The sequence below is a fragment of the Phalaenopsis equestris genome, unplaced genomic scaffold (assembly GCF_001263595.1).
Source record: "Phalaenopsis equestris unplaced genomic scaffold, ASM126359v1 Scaffold000804, whole genome shotgun sequence".
Classification (NCBI taxonomy): domain Eukaryota; kingdom Viridiplantae; phylum Streptophyta; class Magnoliopsida; order Asparagales; family Orchidaceae; genus Phalaenopsis; species Phalaenopsis equestris.
In genome coordinates, this window is record NW_018165244.1 from 299,104 (window position 1) to 303,104 (window position 4,001).

Below are 4,001 nucleotides of genomic sequence, written 5' to 3' on the forward strand. Positions count from 1 at the left end.
AAGGGTCACATAGCCCAGGAATACCTCAGTTCTCCCCTATGGGGCAAGTCCATATTTGCTCTTTTACTGCTCTTTTACTTCTCTCTCTCTCTATCTACTTCTCCATCTAGATTCCTACCACTTTGATCATTCGATGTGCTTTACGGAATAGTTTTGAATTCAACAAATCATGCTTGAATAAATTACAAGTTTTAAAGCAAAATTATTTTGAGAAAATCAAATGTCAATTTTTAAAGATAATCAATTTTGAAATTGGGTAAAATACCCAAACTAAAATTTTCGTTATACTGAAACTCAAATTTCGTAATACGTGAAAATATAAAAAGTTTTAGATTATATTAATAAACACAGTAGGGACTTTTTTGTAATTTGCCCAGCTGTCTTCCGTCCCCAATGTTCTTCTCTCTTGCTTTTATTATAAGGCAGCCCTGTCAACCCACCTCTCGGGAGCGCCTGCCTCAGAAGGCTGCATTTATCGGATGACAGAAACAACTAGAAATCTTTGAGGTAATTTCTACCTTCTTGCAATTAACATTCTTTCCTTCTTTCTCACATTAGAACTCTTAGTTTAATCATCTGGAGTTTATTGCTTCTACTCTGTTTTCGGTTCAGATGACAGGGTTGGTTGATGTTTGGATGAGTGGAAACTAATTTTTCGGCTTCTTTTTAGATTATAATCCCAATCCCACAGTTCTAATGTCTTAGGATCTGTGTTTAGGTTAGAATTGTAGGTTTGTCATCTGATTATTAGAGAATTTGCAGAAATCATCTCAGTTCAATTTGTATCTGCTATTATTACTATTTCGGTTAGATCCCCTCGAGTTAAGTAATGGATTGGATTTCTTGGAGTCAGAATGATTTCGAAACATACACATGTAAACACAATCTCAGTTTTTCTAACTGAATTCGATGTCTAGAATTTTACACCATCCGAAAGCCTGTTTTTCATCAAATTAAGCAGTTGTTTCGAAGGTGAAAATTGATTAGGTTTGTTATAAGAGGTCTAGTTCTCTGTATTTCTGGTTTTGTCGAGGTTATGAGCCAGTCAGTAAATGGATAAAAATTAACAAATTCTTTCTGAATTTGTTATATGAGATGGAATATTTTAGCATGCCTGCTTTTTTAAATCAATTGTTTTACATGGACGGAAACCCATTTCTTCTTCTTTGTTCTATCCAAATGCTCTAATCAACCTACTAAAGTTCGCTTGATAAATGGAAACTAAGGGTTCATACTGCTGATCAAAATAACTGGATAAGCTAATAAATAATGTGTAAAGGTCTAAATTTGGGTCTACATGCTTGTGAGAGTGCAATTGGAGTTATCTTTCATGTCTTATCTATATTTGGAAGTTTCTTTGGCAAGTTTGACAATCTAATTTTATTTTGTTAATGTGCAGGTAAATGTTCTCTCTCTTTAGAAGATTAAACTTCAGTCAAATCAAAGAAGGAACCCAGCCTTGCCTTCTCAGGGTGGCAATTTCGGCACATCTATCATGGCTCCATTACATGATCATGGAAGCAATACCTCAAGCAACAAATCCATCAGAAAAGTTGTTTTCAGCTTCAAGACATACCAAGCAATTGTTCTATTATTGACATTCTTTGCATATGCTTCTTACCATGCAACCAGGAAGACAACAAGTATTGTCAAAGGTGTCCTGGATCCTCGCACAACACAATTGGGCTTTGTTCATTGGACAAGATCTTATTTTCTTAAAACAGATCACCATGAACTACAAAATTCAAAACTCCAACATGGTTGGGCACCATTTGATGGTGTAGATGGTACTGCCATGCTTGGTGAGATTGATGTTGCCTTTCTCGCAATGTACTCCCTGGGCATGTACTTCGCTGGACATTTAGGCGACCGTGTGGACCTGAGGATACTTCTAACCATGGGAATGGTGGGTACTGGTCTATTCACCACTCTCTTCGGTGCCGGCTACTGGTTAAACATCCATAGCTTCTACTACTTTCTAGTGGTTCAGTTGTTTGCGGGTGTGTTCCAGTCCACAGGATGGCCGTCGGTTGTGGCTGTGGTTGGGAACTGGTTTGGTAAGAGTAAGAGAGGACTAATAATGGGTATTTGGAATGCTCACACATCAGTAGGGAATATTGCTGGCTCAATTATTGGTTCTGCTTGTTTGAGTTATGGATGGGGATGGTCTTTTGCTGTTCCTGGTTTTCTCATCACCTTTGTTGGGTTGATGGTCTTTCTCTTCCTGCCAGTTAGTCCTGAAGCTATTGGATTTGAGAAAGAAGAATATTTACTTAAATTTCCTGAGAAGGATAAAGTAATGGAGCCACTCTTAGAAGGTAAAACGGATACAGAGGATAAAGCCATCGGTTTTTTTGAAGCATGGAGAATCCCTGGTGTTGCTCCATTTGCTCTGTGTCTCTTTTTCTCAAAACTGGTGGCCTATACTTTCCTATACTGGCTGCCTTTCTACATCAGCGACATAGGTTAGCTTCTTATTTGAGCTCTAATTGCTTCTGAATCAAAGCCTGTCATTCTGTAAACAATACCATATCAATTTACGTTAGACTGAATGCATGTGCTGAATTTTTTATGAGACACAGAAATGAAAATTGCCTTCGCTTTTTATGTTAACTTCTAAATCTTCCTGTGTGTGTAACTTTGCCTCTTCACATTATATTCCTAACATACTTGTTTACATTATATTCCTACTTGTAGCTATTGATGGCGAGTTCCTATCAGACTCCATGGCGGGAACGCTATCAACACTCTTCGACGTGGGTGGAGTGATTGGAGGCATTCTTGCCGGTCATATTTCAGATCGGTTTGATGCCCGCGCATTGACGGCGGCGTGCTTCATGTACTGTGCAATCCCAGCCATCTACCTCTACCGCATCTATGGAAGTGTCTCTCTTTACTGGAACATTGCTCTCATGCTTGTTAATGGAATGCTCGTTAATGGTCCATATGCATTAATAACAACAGCAGTTTCGGCTGACCTCGGCACCCATAGTTCCTTGGATGGCAATTCTCGTGCGCTGGCGACGGTGACGGCGATCATAGATGGTACAGGTTCTGTAGGAGCTGCTATCGGTCCCTTGCTGACCGGATACATCTCAGCCAAGAGCTGGGGTGCAGTATTTATCATGTTGATGGGGGCTGCACTTGTGGCTGGGCTGCTATTGACCAGGCTTGTGGTGGCAGAGCTATCCACCAAGTTAGAATCTGTAAGATTGAAAGAAGCAGGTTCCTTATCCGATCCTAATCTTGTTGCACATGAGGTGTAAGTAAACAAAATAAATTAGGAAAATTGTTTGTAGGCAAGATTTGGTAGGTTGAATTGGAAGAAGGAATGTGGTCATGCTCTTATGCTGAAGCAAGTGGCCTTTTGTTGAGATGGATTTGACAAGTCTGCAATTGGGAGTCCATTTTCTTCCATAGCATTATTTCTGTAGCTGGTGGATGATAAGTTTCAGCACGTCGTTTTCTGCTAATTTGTCAAGGATAATAGCATTCAGCAACTTGTTGGTCCCTCCTGATATATCAGTTTTTACCTCCTAAATATCAACTTATGTAGATATTTTTGTATGAAGCTGTGGAAGGTGTGCTTTAGCAGAATATGATGCTGTGCTCTGGTACTATGGAAGAACAGCCATGAATCTGTTCATGATGTTATGGACTATTTTTTAATAAAGAAAATTAAATGACTGTTGGATTTTTGTTTTTTGTGTTTTGTTTTTTTATATTTTTAAATCTTTTTATGTAGTGATTTTTTATATATTTTTGTTCTTAACTTAAAAAAATTAAGTTATTTTAAAGACCATTTACAAATAAATTTTTTGGGTGTTTTAATGTTTTTAAAAATAATTAAATCTTTTTTAACATGTTAATTATTTTTTATTTTAAATCAAAACATAAATAAATAAAAATAAAAAAATTTAAGCATCTCAGTTGGCCCCAAAGCCTTTACAGCCTAGCTTATAAACAGAACTATAACTTACAGCTCGAGTCCATTAACAAAG

At 37.7% G+C, this 4,001-nt stretch overlaps 1 protein-coding gene across 1 annotated transcript; it reads left to right on the top strand.

The window, feature by feature from the left end:
• The first annotated feature begins 435 nt into the window (after nt 1–435).
• On the top strand, nt 436–3,687 carry LOC110031399 (putative glycerol-3-phosphate transporter 1). The gene is made up of 3 exons (XM_020734576.1): nt 436–507; nt 1,400–2,465; nt 2,698–3,687. The coding sequence occupies exons 2-3, from the start codon at nt 1,496–1,498 to the stop codon at nt 3,264–3,266; spliced, it is 1,539 nt and encodes a 512-aa protein (XP_020590235.1). The 5' UTR covers nt 436–507; nt 1,400–1,495; the 3' UTR covers nt 3,267–3,687.
• The last annotated feature ends 314 nt before the right edge of the window (nt 3,688–4,001 follow it).